The 27,057-nt window shown below is 53.1% G+C and overlaps 1 protein-coding gene across 1 annotated transcript in view; it reads right to left on the bottom strand.

The window, feature by feature from the left end:
- Nucleotides 1-25,845, bottom strand: part of LOC143696317 (serine/threonine-protein kinase pim-1-like) — a 30,328-nt gene extending 4,483 nt beyond the window's left edge. The window contains 1 exon segment of the mRNA XM_077192433.1: nt 25,721-25,845. Within this exon segment, the coding sequence (XP_077048548.1) occupies nt 25,721-25,845 (125 nt within the window).
- Between the last annotated feature and the right edge of the window lie 1,212 nt (nt 25,846-27,057).

Raw genomic sequence — 27,057 nt, 5'->3', positions numbered from 1 at the left:
GATGCATCATGTATGAAGTGTATGAATATGCAACAGGCTATTGTTTTTAAGGGTTAATCCTTTGTTAACAGGGGTCCTTTTTCGGGCTCGTGCTGCCCAGAAAAAGGTACCCGGATGTCCGTAACTCTTTGTCTTTATTGTCTCATATTGTCCTAATTCAGTTTGTCCAAATTATTATTACTCTAATTGCATTACTATTTTTATAACCATTTTATTATTATTAAACTTTTAAAATTTTGGAAACAAGTGATTGGCGTTTTTAACACTAGCAAGCGTTAACTGAGTTTCCTCATCAGTTAAGCTATGTGCACTAATTATAGATGCCAATTTCCTTAGCTTTTTCATCAGATTCCAATTCAGAACGAATAGAACTGCTGACAAAATAAAACCAAGCACAATCAGAATCAAAAGAACAGCAATGGGATGGCATATACTGTTTAGGACACCTTTGGTAGTAGGAGCCCACCCGAACAGGGTATCCCACCACCTGTGCTCGCCATCTTGCTTTACCCTCTCTATAACCCGGTGTATTTTTCCTACCTCATGATGAACAGTCACTAGGGTTTTCTGTCCGCTTTCCTTGATTTTCTCGAGGATTTGGATCAGGTCCTAATGGAGCATCTGTTGTCTCATTAGAGTGAAATTCATCCCAATCGGGGTGGGCATTAGCTTGTGAAGCAGTGTGTAGTTGGATTGTAATAGGTGGTGAGAGGTGACTTTAGCTTCATGAGTGATATCACACCCTGTAATCTTAGTGAAGTTACAAGCACAGAAGTTGGAGTGATTCTTTGTATCCACCACAATATCATCTACAAGCACAGAATCACAAATAGTTCTAAAACACGCACATCCATTGCCTATGCATGTAAAAACTGTTTTAGAAGTCTCGTTAGGACAAATCTCAAAATGACAGATGTTTTGCTCCGTGTCTAAACAGATATCTTGAGCTATAATTACATTGCCTTCACAGATGAACCCCAGTTGTTCTCGGATAATACAAGATTCCAAATCAACATTTGCCATGTGCCATCAAACTGACATAGGGCCCATCCCCTATGTTCTATAAGATAGAGAACAGCTCCGTCATGGTTTATTCCTAATGCAAGAACAGGAAAAACTAGATGTACAGAGGCATTGTGTATGGTCAAGACAAAAGCAGTAGCTGAATTTGAAATAGCATTATAGGTAAAATTCACCAGTTTCCACCAGGACTGGAATTCTCTTTCAAAATCGTTGGTATTGTCCCAGATTATTTTCCGAATTTCTGTGGGGAAAGTGCCTTCCTCGCCTTCTCTTATAATCGAGGCAGAAACTGACTGCATCCACAATTGTGCTTGGATACAGCTGAGGGCTAAGGAAACATTATTTTGTGCAGCACTGAGTGCATCAATCACCAATTTGTGATCGTTCACATTTACTCTTTCCCACTTTGGCAAAATGTTTGACAGCATCCACTGGTGTGTCCCCAAGGCTAACAGAGATGACTTCAGTGGTTGCTGTAATTTGGACAGATCTCTAGTCGTAGCAGCCAATTTGTTCATTAGTACTTGCGAATCAATGCTATTCAGAATTCCCAATCCTGTGCCTAGAACACCGGTCTCATCTCTAGGTTTCCTTGTTTTAAAAGAGCTGCGTTTCCAGAGCCAAATGGTTCAGCCTTCAAAGGATATTTGTAAAAACGAAGAACAAGCTGGCTGGATGTCTGAAACATTGGTCTGCATCAGCATTTCGACCAGTTTGAGAGACCATGCTGGATTGAATAATATTTGTTGTTGACCAGTTTTCCTGATTATATCAAGTCCAATTTCGAAAATTTTTGGGGTGAGTATGACTGGTGGTGCAGGTGGAGTGGTGATATTGTGAGGTTCAGCAGTGGTAGAGTGGTTTTAGTATCTATTATAAATTTAAAAGAAAGGCCCTGTGTATCTTTCGACCAGAGACAAACTACCTCTGCAGTGTGAGTTAATGTGAAGTTTTGCCAGCAGTCTCGTATTATTGGGTATGCACAATCTGCTATTTGTTTATCCTCCTGACCCATGGAAACACTGATTGCAATTGTGTTAGTATAGTCAGACCCATTAACCATTCGACATCCAATATTAATTTGTTCTCCCACTACTCCTTGAAGCTGCCAGGTTTTCTGCTTCTTCCATTCGTGTCTAGCGTACTGTCATGCAGTACTAATGTTAGTAAACTTAAACCTGTGGTATTCCCCATAGATCCGGTAGATTGCAAAAAGGCCTGAGACCAGTCAGGGGTCAGGGTCCATTTATTTAGGGGGATCATGTTCTCTTTGTAAGGCTGATGAGGGTTTCCCCAGGCAGCCGGGAGGCTCAGGGTTATAATAATTAAGGTAGCTCGCCAAGCAGGGCAGGGTCCTAGCAACAAAATTCTTTCTCCTTTCGTTCTCATATCTCTTTTACCTGGGGCTTTCCTGCGCTCCATTCCTGTTCCTGTGCTCCGTTGCTCTCCCCCACTACTCCTCACCTCTCTGCCTCGCCTGCCAGCCCGGGTGCGTCGCTCTGCAGGGATCATTATCTTCTCGGCAGCAGGGGTAGTCTTCAGGGGGTGCATTATTTGGGCTTCCTCCTTAACTCCTGCCCCCACTCCTAAGGGCAGGCTGTCAGGCCTCCAGGCAAAGGGTCTCCTGCAAAGGATTTCTTTGATTTTATGACGGACTCTCTGCCGTCCCTAGCGAGCTTTACAGGGCCTGAGTCCCACACCTACTTAGGGTTCACCCTCTGCCTTTTATTCCCTTTCTCCTGTCTTCCTAGAGTTACATTGTTCTTCCCTACGTTCTCTACATTTTTGTTGTTTATAGACTCGGGAATAGTGGCGAATCGTGCTATTCCACTCTTCAGGCCTCACTTGCCACCCCAGAGGAACGTGGATTCCCTTCTTACACAAGGTAGTTAATATGACTGTCTGGTTTTGGCGTGTGATCCTATGCAATTGGTGTTGGAATTCCCATGCCAGGGCCCAATCTCTTCTCTGTTCTAGATTTTCAACTAGTGACGCTGCTTCTCTGTCAGGGATCTCCCGCTCTCCAGGGATCCTTATAAATTCTCTTAAGGCTCTTAATGGATTTGCTCTTCTCCAATCCCAATCACAAGACACCATGCACTCCCCACCAAATGTGACTGGAGAATCCGCCATTTGTCTCTACAGCCCCCACAAAAGATTTTTACCCATGCCCGACAAGAAGATTCCCGACATTTAAGACACTCGATGTAATTGAATAATTCTCGCCTCACTTCAGCCACTACTGAAAGAGCAAGCGTCAGTTCATTCCAGGTTTTCCATGGCAGAGGGCACTTGAACTCCTGTTCCAGTTCCTGTAGGGGTTTTCTTACCAAGAGTCTCAGTCGGTATAGCTCTCTGTCCCCTAATTCAGTCATTCACGTTCCCAGCTGGCGCAGGTCCCTGTGCCTTCCAAAGGGTTGGCCATAGATCTCCAGGGCGACTGGTCACCTCCCAGGGGGTGTCTGCAGTGATGGGTCCTTTCACTCGACTGGCATGTGTCCAGCCTTTTTCAGCAGTTGGGATGGCTGTTTCTGTGGTAAACAGGACAACACAGGGACCTTCCCATTGGGGTGTTAGGGATGTCTCTTTCCAAGTCTTAATTAGGAGCCTATCTCCGGGTTTAAGCTTATGCATTATTATATCCAAAGGGAGTCTTTGTCCCAATAGCCCTTTTCGTTTTAATTCCTCCCTCCATTTCATTAACTGTTGTATGTAACCCTGAATTTGACTATCTTGGATGCAAGGATGGTTCCCCGGGAGTTCTAAGTCGTAAGGCATTCCAGAAAGCATTTCAAAGGGAGAGATTCCCATATCTGTCCTAGGTTGGGTTCTCATGTTTAGCAATGCCATGGGTAAACATCTGACCCAAGACATTTTAGTTTCTACCATGAGCTTGGTGAGTTGCTTCTTGATTTCTCCATTTGCCCTTTCCACCCTCCCTGAGCTTTGAGGGTGCCAAGGGGTGTGATATTGCCATTTAGTGCCTAAGGCCATGGTTACCTCTCTCAGTACTTTGTTTGCAAAATGGGGACCTCTATCAGAGTCTAATATTTCTACTAGTCCATACCTAGGGATTATTTCTTCCAGCAGGGTTTTAATCACCACATTTGCAGTAGCCCGCGATGTAGGATATGCTTCTACAAAGTGGGTTAGATGATCTACCAGTACCAAGAAGTACTTGTATCTCCCTACTTTCGGTAGCTTGGTGAAATCTATTTGTACATGTGAAGAAGGTCGGTGTGCTAATTCCCTTCCTCCTGGAATCCTTTCTCGAGCCTGATGTCTGTTAACTTTTTGGCATGTTATACATCCCCTAACTACTTGTTTTGCTCTATCGTAAATTCCTATACACATGTACTTAATGGTAAACTGATCTACTAAGGCTTGGGTTCCCCAATGAGTCTGGTCATGCAGCTGCTGCACTATTCTTGGGCCATAGATTTTGGCAGTACCTCCCTATCATCTGGCAATTTTCGAATATCCCCATTCTCTTTTATTCCCATTTTGTCTAATTTCTCCTTTTCCTGGGCTGTGAAGCTCAGGACTCGAACTTTCTCATCCTCTCGCGTTCTCCTTATCCCCTGATCCTGGAATTTTCTGAGAGCAGCTTCCTTTGCCTCTCTGTCTGCTGTGTTATTTCCTCTGATCAAATGGGAGAGACCCTTTTGATGTCCTTTAACATGTACAATTGCTATTTTCTTTGGGCCTCTTAAAGCTTGTAGTACCTGAGTAATTAGTTCCTGATGTATTAATTCTCTTCCTCGGGAGTTTATTAACCCTCTTTCTTCCCAAATTTTCCCAAAAGTATGTACCACTCCAAAGGTGTATTTTGAGTCTATGTAGATGGCCCCAACCTTAGCTTCCAAGAATTTTAGAGCCTGCAATACTGCATACAGCTCCCATGCCTGGGCTGACCAACTAGGACTCAAAGGTCCAGATTGTATTATTTCCAAATTTTCACCTTCCACAATCGCATATCCAGAGATTCGCTTTCCCTCAACAACTCTAGAGGACCCATCCACAAATAACCTTTCTCCCCCTTCCAGTTCTTCCTCTTCAAGGTCCGGCCTAATTTTTGTTTGTTTTTCTATGCTATGTAAGCAGTCATGAGTTCAATTCTCCTGTGGATCTCCAAAAAAGAATTCAGCAGGGTTTTGCAGAGAGGTGGTTTCAAGTATCAACTGAGGGGATGACAGTAAAATGTCCTGGTATTTCAAAAGTCTTGAGTCTGTTATCCATTTTTCTGCCTTTTGTTGCCATACTGCCTGTATGTTATGGGGGGTAAAGACTTTCAGTTCTCCTCCATAGGTAATTTTGAGAGCTTCTTCCACTAAGAGGGCTGTTGCCACTATAATCTGCAAACATGTTGGCCATCCTCTACTTACGGGGTCTAGTATTTTAGAAATAAATGCTACTGGTTTTCGACTTCCAGCCCAGTCCTGAGCCAGTACCCCAAATGCTGCTCCTGCCTCAGTGTTAACAAACAAATAAAAGGGTCTCCTAACATCCGGGAGGCTTAGCACCGGGGCATTAGCCAATTCCTCTTTTAATTGTTCAAATAATTCATCATCCTTCTCAGTCCATTTCATCAAACCTTCAGCAGTTAGTTTTTCATACAAAAATTTTACTTTACCACGAAAGTTTTCAATCCATTGTCTGCAGTATCCTACAAGACCCAATAGCTGCCTGATTTGCCTCTTATTTCTTGGGGGAGGAAGGGAGAGGATTCCCTTAACCCTCCCTGGGTCTAGTGTTTTAGTTCCTTTACTAAGTCGGTGTCCTAGGTACTTCACTTCTTCTTCTACGAATTGTAATTTACTTTTGGACACCTTCAGCCCCTGGATGCTTAAAAAGTTCAGAAGCTTAATGCTTTCTTCTCTAACTGATTCCTCGCTTTTTCCAGCAATTAAAAGGTCATCTACATATTGAACAATGGTTATTCCTTGGTCCGGGGTATAGGATTTCATTATTTGCTCTAGTGCCTGCCCAAACAAATTCGGGGATTCTGTGAATCCCTGTGGGAGCACTGTCCACCTCAGTTGTTGCTTTTGGTGGGTATCGGGATCTTCCCATTCAAATGCAAAATAATCTCTACATTCTTCTTTTCAAGGGGCATGCCCAAAAGGCCTCTTTCAAATCTATAACACTATACCAGTGATCATCTGGTTTCAATTGACTGAGCAATGTATGGGGGTTTGCTACTACAGGGAACCGGGCAATGGTTCTCTTATTTATTTCCCTTAGATCATGTACTAATCGGTATTTTCCGTCTGGTTTCTGTACAGGTAAGATGGGGGTGTTGAAGGGAGACATGCAAGGTTCCAAGAGCCCTTGTTGTATTAACCGTTCTACCTCTGGTTTTAGTCCCCTTCGCCCCTCATCTGACATGGGATATTGTTTTATCCTTACTGGGATTTCTGGGTTTTGAATGTTGACTGTGAAGGGCTCTATATTCAATCTTCCTGCTGTATCAGGGGTATACCAGACTTCTGGGTTGATTTTCTCTTCGTCAGTGACCCGTAAGGGGCACAACCTGACTTTCAGCTGTTTTTCTTCAATATTTATATTTATCCCTAATTCCACCATTAAATCTCTTCCTAATAAATTGTAATCAGCTTCAGGGACCAATAGCAGTGATCCTACCCCTATTTTTTTCCCTGATTCTATAAAACATCTTTAATTACAGGAACCTTGAAGGGTTCTCCTTTTGCCCCAATAACCTGCACTGTGGAAGGTGAAATCTTACATCCCGGGGGCAAAGACTGAACTGTTGATCTCTCAGCCCCTGTATCTACAAGGAAGGTTATGGGGGTTTGCTGGGGACCCACCTTAAGTTTTACCAAGGGCTCTGATAACATTTGGGTCCCCAATAGATAGAGCCCTTGACCCCCCTAATCCTCTTTGAACATTTTCTCATCCCTAAGCCTCTTTCGGCATTCCCTCTTCACGTGTCCTTTTCCACCACAATAGTAACACACGGTTCCTTCTCTCCCTCCAGTTGGGGGTCCTCCTAAATCCCGGGGACCTCTCCTCATGCCATTTCTTTCTCATGGTGGAGGGTTGTTTTGCTGTCCCTCCCTGACTGCCGCCACCATCATCCGAACTTGTCTTTTGTGTGCCTCATCCTCCCGTCTAACATATACCTTCTGAGCCTCCCTGAGCAATTCATCAAGTCCTCTGTCCTGCCAATCCTCTAACTTTTCTAATTTCTTTTGAACATCCTCCCATGATTTGGCTACAAACTGTGTTTTAAGGAGCGCTTGCCCCATTGGCATCTCTGGGTCCACCCCTGAGTATAACTGAAAACTCTTCCTTAATCTTTCCAACCATTCAGTGGGGGTCTCATCTTTTCCTTGGCACTCTTTGAATGCCTTGCTTATATTTTGTCCCTGGGGCACAGCCTCTCGTATGCCCTGGATTATGATGGTTCTTAAGTCCTGCATATGACCACGATGGTTGGGGTCCTGATTGTTCCAGTTGCGATTTTGCAAGGGCCATTTCACATCAGCCGCGGGACCTTGAACATGTTGGGTGTCCCAAATCCTCATTCCTGCCCTTCTAATCATCCCTCTCTCCTCTGTTGTAAATAGGATGCCTAGAATGGATTGCATCTCCACCCAAGTATATATGTTTGGCCCTAGGAACTGATCCACTCTTTCTGCTACTCCTATAGGCTCTTCTAATAATTTTCCCATCTCTTTCTTAAACTCGTGGACATCTCCTGAGTTCAAGGGGAGAGTGACAAACCCCATCCCAGCTTGAGGTCCTCCTAATGCTATTTCCCTGAGAGGGAACAACCCACTGCTCTCTCCTTCCTCAATTACTGTCCTCATCTGACTCCGAGTACGCCTCCTGCAATCCGGGGAGTCCGTGACCTGCTGTCTATTAGGGGCCTATGCCGGGGGTGCGTTTGGGGGGGTTCAGGGGGAGCTGGTGGTATATACGGGGGAGGATAAATAGGAACATATTCCTCCGGTCGAGACTTTTTGTCTTCCTCCCCTTGACTTCCCTTAAGGGGGAACAACCTAGCTGTTTGCTCATTACTTCCTACCAACCATAATTTAGCATGTGCACTCTCCTCCAGGTTCACCGGCTCTTTAGAATTCACATAAATGTTCAGGGCTTGACAGGCCCAATCCTCGACGGATCTGAAAACGGGCCAGTATATACTTCCTGAATCCAGATTCTTACCTCCCCACACTACCATGCAATAATTTATCATTTTTGCCTTATCCTTCCCCTTTCTGGAGGGAAAGTCATCCCAATACTTGATCATTAATCCTAACGGACTGTCCTTAGGTATTGGGGGTAACTGGGGACCCTCCCCCATGGGATCAGAAGGCTTGCTCTTCTTCTGCCCCATCTTCCAAGGCACCTCCACACACACACACACACAAAACCCCTCGGTCGTGGCTCACTCCCTCGCGGGCTACGAGAACTGCACTACGAGAGGGTCCCTCTCACGTCGTCCGCAGGTGGACGTCTCATTCACCGTGCCCTGGGATCCCAACCCCAACCGAGCGGTTCACCTCGTATACTCACGCGTCCTGCGTCGTCGCTCGGATCTTCGTGCACAAAGTTTACAGGGTTACCCGTGTTTTCCTTGCTTATTCCCGAATTTAGGTTTGTCAGTCCAGATGAGGGGTCGGGTGAGAAGGCCAGGGCCACCAGGTGGTGGGGCGCTCCCCCAGGATTCTCGAACCAACCCCATTTTCTGGATCTGAGTCACGGCACCAAATTGTGATAAATGAATTCACTGGATTTAAGGATCATACAATTTTAATTTTTTTTTTTTTATTATGCATACAAGAATAAGCAAAGTTCAGTGTGGGGTGGCCTGGAGTCTCTGCTCCTCTAGGCTTGCGCCATTCCTATCCCCAAAGTTCAGCTTTTATTGCCTTCTTCTCCTGGGTTCAGGGATGACGTGGTCTGTCTTTTGCTCTTGCTTGTTCAGTTGCTAGGGGGGCTTTTTCTGCCTTCTGGTGGTCGTAGGATGAAGGCTCCAAGTCTTCCTCTTTTAACCGCTGAGTGAACTTTTCTTCATAAGGCATATCTATACAGTGGAATTTTCAGAACACTGTAAGATTCCTGCAAGCCTAAGCAATTCTTGTGAGTTTAGGGATTGTTGTTACAGCTCTCCTCTGAGACTGCTGGGTGAACTTTTCCTTATAAGGTATATCTTTACCATGGAATTCCCAAAGCACTATACGATTCCTGCAAGCCAAGCAACCATGTGTGGCTGCACATTTAAGAATCAAGCGGTATTAGCTATGTAGTTATTGCTTTGATATTGTATAATTAATTCGCTATTGATTTATTAATAAACGAACATATTGCTACTTATTACAGTTCTATCCCTGTCTCTTTCAGCCCTTCAACACCTGACAGAGGACACCAGCAGTGCCGTGTCAGACGTGGCACTTGCAACATTGCATGTCCTCCAGGCACTGCAGAGTGAGCCATATTCCGTCTTCCAGAGGCTGCAGGATCAGGATCAGCTCCACAGGGCATGGAGGACTCGGCCTGGTCTCTCGGTGCTCGGCTGGCTGCGCTGCTGCAGCTCTGCAGAGAGCTGATGCCAGAGGCTCTGTCTGCTGGGACCACCTGAGCCAGCGGGAATTTTCCATTTCTTTCAGATTGTTCTTTTCTTCCTTTTGGTTTTTCTTTAGTATATGAAACTAGAGTTTGTTATAATACACAGACTCCCAGGAGCTTTCTTTTGCCACCCAGGCTGTGCAGGGCTTAGGGGAAGAAGGGGACAAGGGTGCCTGGGCTGGGCCAGCTGCCCAGGCGTGCAGTGTTGCAGGGAAAATGGCCAGAAGCCCCTTGGCCTTTGATGGTTCTGTGGAAGCCTTTGTGCTGGTGACAGAGCGGCTGGGCAGGGGCCGGAGCTGCGGGGATCCCTGTGAGAGCGGTGCCTGGAGATGGCCACAAGCCCTGGGCCAGGCAGGAAGCGCCCTCTGTGTCCCCCTGCCCGTGTGCTGCTGGCTGGATTGCTGAGGGCACCCGGCTGCCTCTGGATGGGGCTCCTCTGGAGCTGCTGTGGGGCTGCGGCGCTGCTGCCGGGCAGCTTGGCTGGGCTGGGGCAGCCCCTGAGGGGCTGGGGCGCTGGCAAGCCCTGAGCAATGGGGCTGTCAGAGGCCACAAGCAGCCCCCTGGCAGCCGCCTTCTTCCTGCCAGAGTTGACTTGCAAGAGGGATCCTGGGCACTCTGCAACTAACAGCATCGGTGCTGCTGGAAAGCCAAACGCAGGGAAATCTCAGGCCTTTGGACTTGTCAGCAAAGCTTAGAATCAAACACAGCATTTGATCGGAGACCTTGGAAAGGGCTTCCAAACGTAGGTGCTAGAAGCCAGCATGCGGATTTCTAGTTGATTAGAGCAGAGACATGGGGAGGAAAGTTGAAGTGGAGGAAAGTTGAGAATTTTAGGGCTGAAGATCTAGAAAAAATCCAAGTAGTTCCAATGGGAAACAAGAAGCTTAGGATGCAGTGCTGTAGGTTTGTGTGTCCTAACATGATTGGCTAAGGAAGCTTCTACTGTAGCGTGAGGCCAGAAGAGGAAATATCGAAGCATTGGCTCCAAAACAGAAATATCCTTGTTGGCAGTGTCTTCTTGGCCAAGAAATCCTTCAAAGCTCTTGGAACTACAAGTCTTGCGGCCTTGTGAGTCATGCAGTGGAGATGTGAGCCAAAGTCACCCTTCTTGGCTATGTAGAAGAGAAGTAAAAGCAATGGCATCCTTTAAAAAACTCAGAGGTCCACTCTCTAGCTCCTTCCAAACTCCTTCAAATCCCCCAAAGTGGCATTCAGCTCCAAATAGATGACAAGGATTCCTCTTAGTGCTGGCTCTTTGACTCCAGAGCAGCTGCTTTAGGATCTTTCCCATACGGCTGTGTAGTTCTGTGCCAGCAATGGATCATTTGAAGAAACTTTCCCAAGTGACTTGCATGGAGGTTTGTTTGAAGGGTGTTTGAGGAGAAAGGCTCCCAGCAGAGGTCTGGCCTTTGGCCTAGCTGTGTCCCCTGCTGATTGTCAAGTGTGCCATCAGATGCAGGGCTTTCTGGGCTAAAAATATCATCAAGTCGCTTGGACTTGCTCTTTGTGGCCTCTAAGAGCTGGACCCAATTTTGGGGCAAATTTGGAGAGCTCATCTACGGCTGGATGGAGCAGCTAGGATTTTCCCAATTGCTGGCAATGGTTCTCCAGGTCCCTGGTGTAAAACGGGGCTCCCCAGCAACTGCGGATCTGCAAGATGATAAACAATTGCCTTGCTCTGAAGAGAGAGGCGTCTGCTAATGAAGGCAGAAGGCTTCTCTGAAATGGAAAATGAACATGCCCTCCCTTCAAATGATTCTAATTTAGAAATTCAAATGCTCTCAGGGAAAGATATGGGGATAGGAGTGAGCCCGCAGAGCCGGGCAGCGTTTGCTGATGCTCTGAGCCCTTGCTAAAGATCCTGTGCGGGCTGTCTTAGACACCTGGGGCCAGGGACTCCTTCCAAGCTGGGCCACTTGGGCTGGGCTGTGGGCGGCCCCAGGGCAGAAGGCAGTGTGTGCAAGGGCCCTGGCTGGCACGCTGCAGCACGGTCACCGTGCCATGGAACGGAACCTGGTGACCAAGGGCCCTTTGTGACACGTGGGAAATAGAAGCTTGCCCGGCTGCTGGGAACAGGCCACGGGGCACAACAGGACAGAGCGGTGCCATGAGGAGCCCCTGCACAGCGCACTCGTTCCTGTCTGACCCGCAGCCTTTCCCAGGTGTTATTCCTGCAGCTGAGCTCGAGGCCAGGCCACAGGACTTGGTGACCCGTGGCCTTGCCGAGGCTTCTCTTCTGCAGGTGCTCTGGAGGGCAGAGCGTGGCACTTGGTGCCCCAGAGGCATCTCCCATCCCTGCCACCAGTGCCCTCGAGGCCCGACCACAATCCTTGACAGGAGTCTCCTGTCCTTGTGGCAGGAGCCCTGGAGACCAGAGTGCAGGACTTGCTGTCCTGTAGCCTTCCCCAGGCTTCTGTCTTGAAGGTGCCTTCCAGGCACAACGGCAGGACTTGCTGACTCGGAGCTTTTCCCAGGCATCTCTCCTGCAAGGAGCCACAAATCCAGTCACTAACATGGAGCAGACACCCCTGAGAGCGACCAAGGTGGCCTGGGGGGTAGAAGAGGAGGAAGAAGGCCCTGCAGCTGCCCCAGCACAGGAAACCAAAGAGGTGGTGCCGTTTGAGCAGCCGCAGGAGGGTGAGTGCCAGAGCTGGGCCACAGGGTGGGTGCCTGCAGCCAGCTTGGCACCTTTGCATCCCATCCCATCCCATCCCATCCCATCCCATCCCATCCCATCCCATCCCATCCCATCCCATCCCATCCCATCCCATCCCATCCCATCCCATTGCATCCCACTGCATCCCATCCCATCACATCCCATTGCATTTCATCCCAACCCATCCCATCTCCTGGGGATGTTCCCATGGACAGAATGGAATAGGGATGAAGAAGACATGGAGCAGAGAGACCCAAGAGTGCCCAAGCTGCCCTGGGTGGAGGAGGAGGAAGAAGGCCGTGGACCTGCTCCAACACAGGAAACCAAAGAGGTGGTGACACTCGGGCCGCCACAGGAGGGTGAGTGCCAGAGCTGGGCCACAGGGTGGGTGCCTGCAGCCAGCTTGGCACGTTTGCATCCCATCCCATCCCATCCCATCCCATCCCATCCCATCCCATCCCATCCCATCCCATCCCATCCCATCCCATCCCATCCCCTGGGCCATGCCCATGGACAGGACAGAAGAGGGGCCGGGCAGACACCCCGCAAGGGCCATGCTCCATTCCCTGGGGCATCCCAGGGCTCTCCCTGCCTGGGGAGCGCAGGGCTGGGCCGTGTTCTCCGGCCTCTCCCGCAGCCCCTCAGCTCTGGCTGCGCTCGCTCTTTGCCAGGTGCAGCCCTGGAGCGCACACAAGAGCAGGAGCCCGCCCGTGGCCTCTTCCGCAGAACAGCGCAGGTACCTGCAGCCATCCCCACCTGGGCTGGGCCTGCTGGCACTGCGCTTGCAGCATTCCCTGCAACATCCCTGGCTTCTTGCCCTTCTCCTACAGCTGGTTTGCAAATTCATGAGGAGAATTAGGGAGGAAGAGACCAGCCCCATGGGCACTGGGCTCAGAGCGTATTCGCACATCTTCAAAACTCAGACCAGTGCTGCCCTGCTGGATATGCTGGTAGAGGAGGGCTTTTCCAACCCAAAGCAAGTAAGCAGCCTGTGGCCAGGCTTTGATCCTCCCAGGAATTGCTTGCTCTCCCAAGCCATGCCTGCTGCTCACTGGAACTCTTGGAGGCCGTGGCAGCGTGGTGGCAAGGGAAGCACTTGTCTGGAGAAGCTGGGCACATTCCTCCCTCTGGCCGCTTTCCAAGTGTCCCCGTGCCTTCTCCAGGTGCCCGCCCTGGTCAGGTACATCCACCAGTGGCTCCTGGCCAATCAGTTTGCTGAGCACAGGCTGAACAGGAGCCTGCTGGATCTGACGGAAGCACAGCCCGCTGACGTAGTCGTGACGCTCCTGCGTGTGGCCCCGTCCTGTGACAGGTATGGGGCCCACCTGCCCAGAGGGCTCAGGGCTCCCCAGCCCATCAGCCTGTCCAGCCTGGCCCAGGTGTCCGAGCAACAGAGAGCTCCAGGGCCCTCTGGCTGCTCCCTTTGCAAGCCCTGGCACGTCAGGCCTCGAGCCTGCTGCCATGCTCCCTCGCTGCCCCTCAGGGGCCTGTCCCCACAGGCCTGGGCTGCCTGGCTGCTGCTGGCCAGTGGCAGTGGGCAGAGGCAGAGCTGGCAGCCAGCTCAGGTCCCCACTGCTGCCCAGGCCCCTGTGCTGTGTCTGAGACCCCCCTGAGACAGAGCTCTAACCCCACAGAGCTGCTTTCACCATGTGGAAGAGCATCATGTGCTCGCCCAGGACTGCAGAGCTGGCGCTGCTGATCCTCCTGCATGTGCTGGGCAGCTGGCCCAAGCACAGCACGTGCACCTCCGACGGGGACAAAACGGGTGTCTTTGTCCTGGCTGTGAGTTTCTCTATCTGGCCTTTGCTGGCCCCAAGGCCGCCTCTCCAGCAGCTCTCCATCCCCCTTCCCCCCCTGCATCTCCCTGCCTCAGGTGCTGGCCTGAAACCTGGCCCAGGGGCAGCTCCAGGCCCAGCAGGCCCCATGCTCCCCTGCGTCTCTCCAGGCCTCTCCCTGCCAAGCTCGGGCCCTGCCACACGGACACCTGGGCACTGAGCGCTCTCTCGGGGGGCTTTGTCCTTTGCAGGCAACTGTGGTGATGTGGAAGATCCTCCAGGTGCCCTGTGTCCCACATATGGTGACCGTCTATTTCCCTCGCTTCTTCATACATCTGCTCTTCCAAGTGTTCCTCAGCACTCTGGATATGCCAGAGGAGGTTGATGCCTTCTGGAAGGGATGCCAGGAGCAATACGGCCTTGCCACCAGCCCCAACAGGTGCTCCATCCCACTCCTCCTGTCCCTGCCATGTCCCTGGCCAGGAGCCAGTACTCCCAGCGTCACCTGGGCTTTGCTGTGCACGCAGGTTTGCGGTGCGGACCCTGAAGTCCCTGCTCTGCCGAATGCAGCACGAGGATGTGGTGGTGGCAATTGAACGCAAACATGGCTGGGACACACTGTTGTGTGCTGACACCCACCACTATGCCGTGGGTCTGCTGGCCAGGTGAGAGCCCCTTCTCCCCACAGCCTCTGACATTTGTGCTCCGGGCCCAGGGAGCTCCACACAGTCCCCGAGTCGTGGGCCAGAGGGCCTTGTCACCGAGGGATGGCCAAGCAGACTGGAAAAGGCTGGCAGAGGAGGGTGCCCAGCAGGAGCTGCCTCCCAAATAGCCCAGGGCCCCTTGCAGGATGCTGGGCATAGAGCAGAGCTCTGTGCGTCAGTCCTGGCAGAGCTTTGTCCCCCTGGCCCACAGGCTTGGCTCCTTTTTCTCCTGCCAGGGAGATGTGCTGTGTCTCCATCCCCTTGTGCTCCCGCATCGCTCGCTACCTGCTGCGGCTGCTCAGCACACAGGAGCCACGCTGGGAGCTGCCCGCCCTGGCCTTCCTTGTGGAGGTGAGCCTGATGGCCAGCGCTGCCTGGCTCAGCTGCCTCCCAGCTCTCTGCCTTCTGGGAGCCGCAGCTGCCTGGGACGGTGCCCGCGCCCTGTGCTGCTGCCCGGGCCCAGGCCTGTGCGGCTCCGGGCTGCTGCTGGCCGGCTCCCCTGTCACTGGCCTGTGCCTTTCAGGTCCTCGAGTTCCTGGACTTGAGTCAACGTGGTGCTAACAGAGTCCTGCAAATCTTGTCGAGGCAGCTGCAGAGCGAGTGCAGAGAGAGGCGTCGCCTGGCGCTCAGGGCCCTTCTCGAGCTCATTGAGGAGCCCTTCATGGTGAGAAAGGGGCAGCGGCTGAGGCTGAGCTGGGCAATGCAGTCGCTTGGGCTTGGCAGGGCTTTGGGCGCTGGGGCAGCTGCTCCCAGCTCTCCTGCCTCCCATTTCAGCTGCCCGAGTGCTTGGGGACAGGCCTTTGGCCTCTGGGCCCTGCGGCAGCAGGATGGCATTTCACAAACTTGTGTTCCGCACAGACCAAAAAAATGTGGAGCCTGACTGAAAGTCTTGTGGAGCTCCTGTGGGATGCAGATGGAGAGATAGTTAGCATGACAGTCATGCTACTCAGCTTTATCATCTTGGACAACGACACGCTGATGCCCGGCCCCATCACACTGCAGCTGCTTGAGGCGCTCCTGCCACTCTTTGACCACGTAAGGCTCACTGCCCCCAGCCACAGCCACTGGCTGCTGCCCGCACACTGTGTCCTGTGCATTTGCAGGCCTGCGCCAAGCTGAGCCCCGTGCAGCCACAATGCTGAGGTCTTTTTTTCTTCCTTCCATACAGAACAATAGCCAGGTGCAGCTGCTCTCCATACTGCTCTTCCGAACACTGGTGACTCTTCCAGAAAGGGAAAATGAAAAAAAGGCCCTGAAGACACCCCTGCACCAGAGCCTGCTGCCCCTCTTCTTCCACTGCCATGATGACAATCAGCTTGTGGCACAGGTGAGGACTCTTGGGCTGCTGCTGTCCCCCTGGCAGGGGGCTCGGCTGCCTCCTGCAGGCCTTGGCACAGGGATGCGGGTCCTGCACCGTGGGCTGTGGGGCCATCTCCGCGTCTCTGCTGCTCTCCAGGCTTCTCAGGAATCGCTGCTTTGTGTGGCCAAGTTCCTGACGAGGAGGGATCTTGAAAGACTGGTGAAGAGCCAGAATCTGTGGAAGTTCAGCGAGTGCCTGGTAAGGAGCGCCTGCAAGCCCCAGCCTCAGCCCAGAGAAGCCCCCTGAGGGAGGTGCTCAGAGTGGGGGGCCGTCAGCTGTGCCCCTGCCCACTGCTGCAGCCAGAGGCCTCGCAGGCTCTTCTCCAGGCTCCCAAGGGCCCGAGCCGAGGCCGATGGAGCCCCGGCCCGGCAGGGCTTCGGGGCGGGCCGGCACCGCGGCTCCCCGGGCAGCAGCCGGCCCCTTCTAGCCCCCTCCCCTCGGGAGCCCGGTGCCGGCGGCTGCTGGCCGCGCCTCAGGGCTGTGCGGGCAGGGGAGGCCGGGGCTGGGAGCAGGCAGCGCCCGGCCCAGGGGCTGAGCCCGCGCCAAGCCTTCCCTCCTGCCACTCTCTCCAGCTGGCAGAGGACAGCAGCAGAGTGGCCGAGCACCTGCGCCGGGCCCTGCCCTACCTGCAGAGCCCACAGGAGTCCCTGAGAGCGGCGGCCATCAGGTTCATGGGTGAGCCACGAGCCCAGGCTCCCTCCCCGGCCCGGCCCGCCGCAGCTCGGCCCCAGCCCCGCCTGCTGCCCCGGCAGCGCCAGCCGGGCCCAGCGCTCTGGAGCCCCGCCTGGCCTGGGCATTGCTGCTGCCGCCCTCTGGCAGCCGTGCCCTGGGGCGGCAGCGTGCGCCAAGGGCCGGGCTGAGCCCTGCCGGGCCAGCAGCCCGTGTGGCCACAGCGCCGGCAGCGCCGCTGGCAGGGAGCTGTGCCGCTGGCGCCCTCACAGGCTCTGTGTTCACAGGGATGGCTGCGCGGCACCTGAGGGGGAAGAAGGAAGAGCTCCGGCTCATCTGCAACGGTGAGTGAGGCCAGCGGGGGCTGCCGGGGGAGCTGCAAGCCCTGCCCTGGCTGCCGAGGGCTCTGCTCCCTGTGCGCACCAGGGCCGGCGTGGGCAGAGCACACAGAGATTTCAGGGCCACCCGGGGCATTCGTGGCCAGCAGCTTCGGGCTGGTCCCGTTGGTGCCTGCTCCCTCCTGGCCATGGCTGGAGCCGGCTGCGATGGCCCTGCCAGGGCGCTCTCCTCGGCTCCCCGCAGATGCGGCATCTGACCATGGCTCCGTCCCTCTCTCTTTCAGCCCTTCAACACCTGACAGAGGACACCAGCAGTGCTGTGTCAGACGTGGCATTTGAAACATTGTATGTCCTCCAGGCACTGCAGAGTGAGCCATATTCTGTCTTCCAGAGGCTGCAAGATCAGCTCCGCAGGGCATGGAGGACTCGGCCTCATCTCTCAGGGCTCGGCTGGCTGTGCTGCTGCAGCTCTGCAGAGAGCTGATGCCAGAGGCTCTGTCTGCTGGGACCACCTGAGCCAGGGGGAATTTTCCAATTTCTTTCAGATTGTTCTTTTTTTCTTTTTGGTTTTTCTTTTTTATATGAATATAGAGTTTGTTATAATACACAGACTCCCAGGAGCTTTCTTTTGCTACCCAGGCTCTGCAGGGCTTAGGGGAGGAGGGGAAGAAAGGTGCCTGGGCTCGGCCAGCTGCCCAGGCGTGCAGTGTTGCAGGGAAAATGGCCAGAAGTCCCTTGGCCTTTGGTGGTTCTGTGGAAGCCTTTGTGCTGGTGACAGAGCGGCTGGGCAGGGGCCAGAGCTGCGGGGATCCCTGTGAGAGCGGTGCCTGGAGATGGCCACAAGCCCTGTGCCAGGCAGGAAGCGCCCTCTGTGTCCTCCTGCCCGTGTGCTGCTGTCTGGATTGCTGAGGGCTCCCAGGTGCCTCTGGATGGGGCTCCTCTGGAGCTGCTGTGGGGCTGCGGCGCTGCTGCCGGGCAGCTTGGCCGGGCTGGGGCAGCCCCTGAGGGGCTGGGGCCATGAAGGGATGAGGGGCTTGGAAGCCCTGACAGGACACGGCAGTGGGAAGGCACGAGGGGGATGTGTGAGGGAGTGGGTGGCTGTCACGTTAGCTCGAGGGGGAGTGGGTTGGAGACAGAGAGAGCACTCACCCTGATGTTCATGTGGCAAACAGAGAGCATTTATTCTCAAGCCCTTCCTTCTAAAGGGCCTTTGAAATACCCAGTCTGGGTAATTTCATTGCTCTGATCTCTATGCCTTGTCAGATTCTGGCCAGTGAAATGCTGCAGCCCTGCATGAGATGTGACTGGGCGAGGCCCCTGGCAGTCAAACCAGGGCTGGTACATTCACACAGCACGAGCCAGCCTTCACTGTGACACACGGCAACAGAGTTCCAGGCACAGCTCCGGGTGCTCCCCAGGAACCTCAGCTCTGGGAGCACTGTCTGCCCCAAGCTCCAGGGGCTGCAGTGGGAGCCCGGCTGGGCTCTGCCCTGGGGCCATCCTGCAGGGACAGCTGGACACAGGGAGCATTTCCTTGCCACAAACAGCCAAGCCAGGGCTGCAGGGCAGCTGCTGCAGCCCGGACTGCACTGTTGTGTGCTGTGCTCTGGGGCTGGGGCTCCCCGCACAGGGCACTGGGCTGGTGTGCCACAGGAGACACAGAAGCTTCAGCTTCAGCCTAACTGAGGTGGGTGTTGTCATGGTTTGACACTGGCACAATGCCAGTGCCCCCATGAAAATACCTTCTCCCTGGTTTCTGCTGTGAGATGTGACCAGGAATAAGCAAAGCAGGCTCCTACTTAGGGAAAAAAGAACCAGAACTTTATTAAGTACTCTACAACTACAGATAAAATAAAACACACACATAGGGAAAATGAAAACTTCACAAATGCATTTCCTCCTCCCCCCACCAAATTTCCAACACAATACATTTGTTTCTCAAATCACCAACTCTCGGTCCAGCACCACCCTTCAAACAATCAATCCTCAGTTCATCAAGAGGAGAGGAGTCCTTCTTGTGCCATGGGCTTCCCCTGGAAACACAGTCGAAGCCTCGTGTGTTTCCGTGTCACTCGTGGCACCGCCCGGAGAACATCTGCCGTGGTGACTTCTTCCTTTCCATGTCCAGTGCTCTCACCACTGAACATGGACCAGAGCTGCTTCTAGGGTTGTCTTTTAAGGATGCTCTGTCCCGATCCAAAAAAAGGCACAGTCTCTCCTTTGGGACACCTGTCCCCACAATCTCTCCTTTGGGACACCTGTCCCCCCCATATTTTTCACCCCCTGGGGCCGAGGGGCATCAACACTGAACCCTCTTGGTTCTGAGGCCATTGCCTCCCCCTAGAATGCAGTCTCTGTGTCACAAGGAACTTGGGTCTGTCCATCTCTCTTCTGGGACACTTGTCCCCACAATCCCTCCTTTGGGACACCTGTCCCCCCCATATTTTCACCCCCTGGGGCCGAGGGGCATCAACACTGAACCCTCTTGGTTCCGAGGCCGGCATCTCTCTTTTGGGACACCTGTCCCCACAATCTCTCCTTTGGGACACCTGTCCCCCCCATATTTTTCACCCCCTGGGGCCGAGGGGCATCAACACTTAACCCTCTTGGTTCCGAGGCCGGCATCTCTCTTTTGGGACACCTGTCCCCACAATCTCTCCTTTGGGAAACCTGTCCCCCCCATATTTTTCACCCCCTGGGGCCGAGGGGCATCAACACTGAACCCTCTTGGTTCTGAGGCCGTCATCTCTCTTTTGGGACACCTGTCCCCACAATCTCTCCTTTGGGACAGCTGTCCCCCCCATATTTTCCCACCCCCTGGGGCCGAGGGGCATCAACCCTGAACCCTCTTGGTTCTGTCCATGGCTATACAAAAAGAGTCCAGCAAAAGCCACTCCATCATCTCTTCCCACTAGGATTCTTCTCTATTCTTCTACTATCTCTCGCTTGCCCAGACCTCTCTCACACTGGCCCATTTTCTTCCTCATCTTCCACTCTATCTTCTAGGAAAGGTCAATGTTCTGTGAAGTTCTCATTTTCCAAAAAGGGGTTAAAAGCTCCTACAAGCGGCCGGCAGACCCCCCCCCTCTTCTCCTTCCCAGCCGTGCTGCCGGCACAGGCCCATGTTTATCAAGCTTCAAGGTCACAGTCTCAGGCAGCGGCTCTTTCTCTCTCTCTCTCTCTGTGTCTCTCAGGGGGGGCTGCCCGATGCCTCCCGGTGTCTCTCTCTCTCTTTCTCTCTTCCACCCTTCCACCCCGGGGCTCAGGCCTACCTCTCTCGGCCACATGGCTTTCCCCTCCCCCTGCCCAGCCAGCAGCTGGGCCGGGGCAGAGACCCGAACTCTTTCCCGCCGGAAACCCAAGAGGGCCTCCCAGGGGAGAGCTCTGCTTTTAACCCCGTGTTCTCAGAGGCGTGTCCATGTCCCAATGGCCAGGTTAAATGCCAATATTAAAGTCTGGATATCCATTGGCCAAAAACACAGCATCCCAAAAAACACATTTCCTGTCAAACCACCACAGGTGTGTGGGCTGGGAAGAGTGGGGAGGCTCAAGGGGATTCACAGAGCTCATCCTGCTGCAAGGACAAGGAAAAGGGAGAGGGAGCTCAGCAGTCAGGAGAGCTGAGGGCTGGAGAGCAGCTCTGAATGACACTAAAATCCCACTGGACCTCTGAGACATTGCTGCTCCTCAGGCAGTGACAGGATGAGGCCCTAAACCTGGGGCTCTGCCTTCCTCATGGTGAGGGGCACCAAGGAAGGCAACAGTGTGATGGAGACTGCAATGGGCTGGGAACTCACTGGGGGAAAAGAGGGAGCAGTTGGGAAGTAAAAGGCAGGTGGAGGAGAGAACTGTTCAGAGAAGGGCTGAGCTACAACTTGAGCAAGATGAAAAATGTCATTTGGGGTCATCCCAGATTGATTTCATTTCAGAAGTTACTGAACAAGTTTATTTTCTGGGGGTGTCATGTTTTCCCTTGGAGGTGTACACTCTGCAAACTTGAGCTGTGCTGCCAAAATGCTCAAGCAAGTCTGTGCTGCAGGTCACACCATTTCTTCTTTGGCTGATTCCGGCCCGGTGCTGAGCTCCAGCAGAGCCCTGGCAGAGCCCAGAGCAGCCTCAGCAGCCGCAGAGCCCGGCTGCAAGGAGAGAAAGCTGAAACTGCCCGTCAGCTGAAGGCTCCTGTGCCCTTGTCCCAGCCGCCCGCGGTGCCCAGGCCATGCTGGCCGTGCTCAGAGCGGTGCCCAGAGCTGCCCATCCCTGCGGCCTTTGGCACAGAGCAGGAGGGCAGGACATGTGCCCAGCCTGAAGCCAGCCAGGGCACATCCAGCCCTCAGCAGCTGCCCAGAGCAGGATGCTCCTGTGCTCGCTGCCATCTCCCAAAAGCTCTGATCCCACCCTGCCAAGCACACAGGGACCCACCTCACGCCATCCCCCACTGGAAGAAAAGCTGGTCCCAAACGATGTCCTCAGCCTTCTCCAAGGGCACGGCCCATCCACGCTGCAGCTGCTCCCAAGCACTTCCCCATCCAGACTGGAGCCCACCTGGAACGCTTCCTCTAGGAAAACATACAACAAATTATTGAAAATAAATTACAGACAAAGGGGCAAACAAGAAAAAAGGTGAAAAATCTTATCTCTGCCAGGGGCTTGAGGAAGGCCCAACCCCTGCATGCCAGGGAAAAACCCACCCACGGGTGAGGGAAGCCCAGGCTTTCTCCCTTCCCCCTGCACTGCCCCCCACAATAACGGTGACCCCAAAGCAAACAAGGGCAGTGGAGCAGCCCAAGCCCTTCCTTGCCTGCACAGCAAAGCAGCCCCTGCACAGCTTCTGGAGTCCCACCTCTGCTCCCACCATGGGGCTTTGTTTGTGTCGGCCTGGCTGCCCCAGCCCCAGCCCCAGCCCCAGTCCGGGGCACGGTGGCTGCTGGGGGCTGTTGGCAGGGCCAGGAGCCCACTCCCATTTTGTACCCACCCCAGCCCATGCCCCAGCCCTGCCAAAAGCAGCTGGGCAGCGGCTGAAGGATCAGCTGCACCCGCCCCAGCAAAGGGGGAACCTTTGGTTCCTGGCCAGGCTGTGCAATGCCCAAATCTGGGAGCATCCCCCTGCGTGTGGACTCATCTGCAAATTCCCTGTGCAGCCTGGCTTTGGAGAAGATGCTCCAATCAAAGTCCAGCATCTTCAGCTGGCCAGTGGGCAGGTCCAGGAAGAGGTTGTCATCCTTGGTGTCGTCCTCGCTGTCTCCAGCAGCAGCAGCCCCACCTGGTACAGCTTCTCCAGGGGCTCCTTCTCCTTCCCTGGGCTGAGACCAGGCTCTCAGGGCTCTGCCCAGGGCCCCAGCTGTCAGGGAACCAGGACAAGCAAAACCAGCTCAGATGGCAGAACCAGTGCTGGGCAGAGCAGCTCAGCTCCAGCACAAGGGCTGTGTGTTCCCATCTGATGAGCCCTGGGCAGTGACACGGGCAGGACAAAAAGTCTGGGTTCCTTTGTACTCATTGCCAAGGCATGTGTGGAACTGTAACTTACCAGGGCCCTGCATCAAAGTGTGCCTGTGGCTCTCTCCCTTCTTCTAGGGCAGATGAATATCCTGCATCCAAGGATGACAGAGCAGCTCTTCCAATGAGGGCCTTTCCAAGTCCAGCATGGATAAACACCGCCTGATCAGATCTTGGCACTCTGGGCACAGAAACCAGAAACCGCCGGGCAGTTGGAGAAGGCTCCTGTTGGCTTTGCCCCACTATTGCCATGCCCAGGCCATGCTGGATGTGCTCAGAGCTGGGCCTAAACTTTCCCATCAATTCCCTGTTTTGGAGGAGAGCAGGACATGTGCCACCTCCTCAGCAGCTGCCAGAGCGGGATGCCCACGAGCCCGCTGCTGTCTCCCAGCACTGGGATTCCCCCCATGGCCAGAGATGAGGATCCACCTTGAGAGAGCCCTTGTGGCAGTGAGAGCTGATGGTCCCAGCTGATGTTCTGGCCCCTCCTGAAAGGGTGCTCCCCGCAGACCATCTGGTGCAGCAGGATGCCCAGGGACCAGATGGTAGCTGGCTTGCCATAGTACCAGCCAAAGTGGCTCCATTCCGGGGGGCTGTATGACCGTGTTCCTATGGAATACAGATGGAGTTCAGCAGGGGGATGCTGCTGCACCCAGAGCCTGGCCCCAGCATCCCTGGGTGTGCGGGGGCTGCCCCAGTGGCACACGGGGTGACCACTGCCCTCTCGCCAGCACCTGGGACTTGTGTACAGACTTGGGGTTGGGAAAGAAGCCACTGGTGTTGGAAGAGGGCAATGGAAACCCTGGCAAGGCCCAACCATGACAAAGAAAAACCCACTCAGTGCTGGTGAAAAACCATGCTGTTATGAATTGGAACGAGGCCAGATTTTGAGAAGGAAATAGGCTCTCATTTATCAAAACAAACTACAGAGGACAGGGAGTTTGAGATAAACCCAAACTCCCACGCAACAACCCAAAGATAACAACATGTCCCAAACACGCTCGGTTCCCCCCCATACAGTACATCCCTCAGAAGGAGAAGAACCCCAACCCATCCAAACCCTCATAAGCCTTCTCGGGTCCAGGATTGGTAGAGTTTGGATCCGCACGTTGATTGGTCATTTTCCGGTGCTCTCATTGATCCTTATTGATATTCATTCTGGACCAATCATTTTCTCAGGGTGTCGAATGATTGGTCAAGTCCCCTGTCCAATCACCTCCCGCCCCCCTTTGACTATCGCCCCCACCAAACCCTGGACCTCCCCTCCCCAGGACCCACAACAAACACCCATCAACTCACCCCAAAACAACAATTCCCAACCCAGCCCCAATTCAACACAAATTGAACACCATTTATAACCATGCCCTCATCCTCCCTGCCTTCATTGCCCCAGAAACATTATGAACAAAAGCAAACCAGGTGAGTGGAGCAGTCCAAGCCCTTTCTCACCTGAACACCAAAGTGGCTGGGGCTCAGGTTCTGCCCCCCCTCTCTGCTACCCCCACCCACGGGTGTTTTTGTTGGGCTGGCTGCCCCAGCCCCAGCCCCAGTCCTGGGCAGAGTGGTGGGCAAAAGCTGCCAGCAGGGCTGGAAGCTGGCTCCCCACTCAGCCCTGCTCAAAAGCAACTCAGCTGAAATCTCAGTGCCATGAAGGGCAGCAAAAGGGAGAATCCCTGCTGCCACACCCAGCTTGGGCTGTGAGATGTTGGGCCTTGAGACACTAGGACCAGGAGCACACCCCTGCGTGGGCTCACCTGCAAAGTGAGTGTAGGCTGTGTCTTGCAGGTAGGTGCCACAGCCAAAGTCGATCAATTTGGCCTGCCCGGTGTGCAGGTCAAGCACGATGTTCTCTGGTTTGATGTCCCTGTGCAGAACCCCGCAGCTGGTGCAGTGCTGCACGCCCTCCAGCACCTGGCGGAACAGCTCCCGCGCCACCTCCTCGGGCAGGAACCCCCGTGCCCCAATGAAATGCTGCAGGTCCTGACACCGCTCCAGGCGCTTCAGCAGCATCAAGATGACCTCTCGGGTCCAGGATTCGTGGGTTTTGGATCCACGCCTTGATTCGTCGTTTCCGGTGTTCTCATTGCTCCTTATCAATATTCATTCTGGACCAATCATTTTCTCAGGGCATCGAATGATTGGTCAAGTCCCCTGTCCAATCACCTCCCGCCCCCCTTCAACTATCACCCCCACCAAACCCTGGACCTCCCCTCCCGAGGACCCACAACAAACACCCATCAACTCTCCCCAAAACAACAATTCCCAACCCAGCCCCAATGCAACACAAATTGAATGTAATAAGTAGCAATACATTTGTTCATTAATTAAATCAATAGCTAAATAATTATACAATGTAAAAGCAATAACTAAATAGCTAATACCGCTTGATTCTTAAATGTGCAGCCACACATGGTTGCTTGGCTTGCAGGAATCGTATAGTGCTTTGGGAATTCCATGCTAAAGATATACCTTATAAGGAAAAGTTCACCCAGCGGTCACAGAGGAAGGCTGTAACAACAATCCTTAAACTCACAAGAATTGCTTAGGCTTGCAGGAATCGTATAGTGTTCTGAAAATTCCACTGTATAGATATGCCTTACAAGGAAAAGTTCACTCAGTGGTTAAAGAGGAAGACTTGGAGCCTTCATCCCACGACCACCAGAAGGCAGAAAAAGACCCCCCAGCAACTGAACGAGCAAGTGCAAAAGACAGACCACGTCATCCCTGGACCCAGGAGAAGAAGGCAATAAAAGGCGAACCTTGGGGATAGGAACGGTGCGAGCCTAGAGGAGCGGAGACTCCCGGCTGCCCAGCGCTGAACTTTGCTTATTGTTGCTTGCATAATAATAATAAAAAAGTTATAATGGTATGAGCCTTAAATCCAGTGAATTCATTTATCACAATTTGGTGCCGTGACTCAGATCCAGAAAACAGGGTTGGTTCGAGAATCCTGGGGGGGCGCCCCAGCACCTGGTGGCCCTGGCCTTCTCGCCCGACCCCTCATCTGGACTGACAAACCTAAATTCGGGAATAAGCAAGGAAAACACTGGTAACCCTGTAAACTTTGTGCACGAAGATCTGAGCGACAACGCAGGACGTGTGAGTACACGAGGTGAACCGCTCGGTTGGGGTTGGGATCCCAGGGCACGGTGAATGAGACGTCCACCTGCAGACGATGTGAGAGGGACCCTCTAGTAGTGCGGTTCTCGTAGCCCGCGAGGGAGCGAGCCATGACCGAGGGGTTTTGTGTGTGTGTGTGTGTGGAGGTGCCTTGGAAGATGGGGCAGAAGAAGAGCAAGCCTTCTGATCCCATGGGGGAGCGTCCCCAGTTACCCCCAATACCTAAGGACAGTCCGTTAGGATTAATGATTAAGTATTGGGATGACTTTCCCTCCAGAAAGGGGAAGGATAAGGCAAAAATGATAAATTACTGCATGGTAGTATGGGGAGGCAAGAATCTGGATTCAGGAAGTATATACTGGCCCGTTTTCGGATCCTTCGAGGATTGGGTCTGTCAAGCCCTGAACATTTATGTGAATTCTAAACAGCTGGTGAACCCGGAGGAGAGTGCACATGCTAAATTATGGTTGGTAGGAAGTAATGAGCAACCAGCTAGGTTGTTCCCCCTTAAGAGAAGTCAAGGGGAGGAAGACAAAAAGTCTCGACCGGAGGAATATGTTCCTATTTATCCTCCCCCGTATATACCACCAGCTCCCCCTGAACCCCCCCAAACACACCCCCGGCATCGGCCCCTAATAGACAGCAGGTCACAGACTCCCCGGATTGCAGGAGGCGTACTCGGAGTCAGATGAGGACAGTAATTGAGGAAGGAGAGAGCAGTGGGTTGTTCCCTCTCAGGGAAATAGCATTAGGAGGACCTCAAGCTGGGATGGGGTTTGTCCCTGTCCCCTTGAACTCGGGAGATGCCTGTGAGTTTAAGAAAGAGATGGGAAAATTATTAGAAGACCCTATAGGAGCAGCAGAAAGAGTGGATCAGTTCCTAGGGCCAAACATATATACTTGGGTAGAGATGCAATCCATTCTAGGCATCCTATTTACAACAGAGGAGAGAGGGATGATTAGAAGGGCAGGAATGAGGATTTGGGACACCCAAAATGTTCAAGGTTCCGCGGCTGATGTGAAATGGCCCTTGCAAAATCCCAGCTGGAACAATCAGGACCCCAACCATCGTGGTCATATGCAGACTTAAGAACCATCATAATCCAGGGCATATGAGAGGCTGTGCCCCGGGGACAAAATATAAGCAAGGCATTCAAAGAGTGCCAAGGGAAAGATGAGACCCCCAATGAATGGTTGGAAAGATTAAGGAAGAGTTTTCAGTTATACTCAGGGGTGGACCCAGAGATGCCAATGGGGCAAGCGCTCCTTAAAACACAGTTTGTAGCCAAATCATGGGAGGATGTTCAAAAGAAATTAGAAAAGT

This window comes from Agelaius phoeniceus, chromosome 33 (genome assembly GCF_051311805.1).
Source record: "Agelaius phoeniceus isolate bAgePho1 chromosome 33, bAgePho1.hap1, whole genome shotgun sequence".
Lineage (NCBI taxonomy): Eukaryota > Metazoa > Chordata > Aves > Passeriformes > Icteridae > Agelaius > Agelaius phoeniceus.
Note: the sequence above shows the minus strand (reverse complement) of the source record. Positions and strands in the feature narration are given on the sequence as shown.